Source organism: Callospermophilus lateralis, chromosome 4 (genome assembly GCF_048772815.1).
Source record: "Callospermophilus lateralis isolate mCalLat2 chromosome 4, mCalLat2.hap1, whole genome shotgun sequence".
Lineage (NCBI taxonomy): Eukaryota > Metazoa > Chordata > Mammalia > Rodentia > Sciuridae > Callospermophilus > Callospermophilus lateralis.
In genome coordinates, this window is record NC_135308.1 from 108199267 (window position 1) to 108200992 (window position 1726).

The 1726-nt window shown below is 35.9% G+C and overlaps 1 protein-coding gene across 1 annotated transcript; it reads left to right on the forward strand.

Annotated features, from left to right (window-relative positions):
• The first annotated feature begins 384 nt into the window (after positions 1 to 384).
• LOC143396951 (olfactory receptor 6C2-like) lies at positions 385 to 1323 on the forward strand. Its single transcript, XM_076852958.1, has one exon. The coding sequence runs from the start codon at positions 385 to 387 to the stop codon at positions 1321 to 1323; it is 939 nt and encodes a 312-aa protein (XP_076709073.1).
• The last annotated feature ends 403 nt before the right edge of the window (positions 1324 to 1726 follow it).

The following is a 1726-nucleotide window of genomic DNA, read 5'->3' on the forward strand; positions in this document are numbered from 1 at the left end:
GGGTTCTCTTGGACAAAGAACTATAAGCTACCCATAAGTGTCATCTTTTTCTTACCCATCTGGAAATCCAGTCCATCTAATGATTTTTATATGACCAATAAAATACATTTGTAAATTCTAAAGGGAGCAAATGATCAAAGAAAAATTTGGATTGTTCTACAAAAACATGAATCCTTAAGGAAATTTCCACTAGTGACACACAGAAAATTCAGGATTGCTATTGAAATAATAAAAATATTAAGTATGATGTAAAAGGAGAAGAAAAATATAGGCTGGTTTGCTTGACTTCTATATGCACACCTTTTTGTTGTAGAATTTTAATATGTTTCTCTTTATGAAATCTTGGTTTTTATATAAGGATTAGGTAAATATCAATGTACAATGATGAGGAACCACACAGCAATAACCACTTTCATCCTGCTGGGACTGACAGATGACCCAAAACTGCAAGTTCTGCTTTTTATCTTTCTGTTGCTCACCTACATGTTGAGTGTAACAGGGAACCTGACTATTATCACCCTCACATTGGTGGATCCCCATCTTAAGACACCTATGTACTTCTTCCTCAGAAACTTTTCCTTCCTAGAAGTTTCATTTACTACTGTCTGTATCCCTCGATTCCTATACAGTTTATCAACTGGAGACAATGCCATTACCTACAATGCTTGTGTAAGTCAAATATTTTTTGTTTTTCTCTTTGGAGCAACAGAATTTTTTCTCCTGGCAGCCATGTCCTATGATCGCTATGTGGCCATCTGTAAACCCCTTCATTATATGACCATCATGAACAACAGAGTGTGCACCTTATTAGCTCTCTCCTGCTGGGTAGCTGGCTTGATGATTATTGTCCCACCCCTAAGTGTAGGTCTCCAGCTTGAATTCTGTGATTCTAATGCCATTGATCATTTTGGTTGTGATGCAAGTCCCCTCCTAAAGATCTCCTGCTCAGACACATGGATGCTAGAACAGATGGTTATCATTGTGGCTGTATTTGCCCTCATTATTACCCTAGTCTGTGTGGTTCTGTCCTACACATACATCATCAGGACCATTCTGAGATTCCCCTCTGTTCAACAAAGGAAAAAGGCCTTTTCCACCTGTTCATCCCACATGATTGTGGTTTCCATCACCTATGGCAGCTGCATCTTCATCTACATCAAGCCTTCAGCAAAGGAAGAGGTGGCCATAAATAAAGGAATTTCAGTTCTCAACACTTCTATAGCGCCCTTGCTGAACCCTTTCATTTACACCTTGAGAAACAAGCAAGTGAAACATGCTTTCAATGACTCCATAAAGAAGATTGTGTTTCTCTCAAAGAAGTAGAAGTTTTGATGAATCAAAGGAAAATAAAACATTCTGTAATTCTTTTATTACTGCTTCTAAGTTACTTCATCATTGCCTTTCTACATTTCAATCAGATTAGCCTTCTCAATGACATTTAATATTTCATCTTGATCTCATGTTTATTAAACTCTTTATTATTTCAAATCAAATTCATGCTTTGTATTTTTCATCACTGTGAAACTTAAATATACAATTTCCAAGGTGTTAAGTTTTTCTCATTTCTTAGCTAGGGAAGTGAAAAAAATAGCATTGCTCTAGGGAAGGAAAGATAATATTTAAAATTGTACAAATTATCTCTGAGTTAAATTAAATGGCAGTAGTGCCAGTCACTGTTTTACTGTAATACAAGTTACAAAATGAATAACACAAATGCAACAATCAA

Bases quoted from the DNA above. Each gene is read 5' to 3' on its own strand.
- LOC143396951 (XM_076852958.1), top strand. From the start codon at position 385: ATGAGGAACCACACAGCAATAACCACTTTCATCCTGCTGGGACTGACA.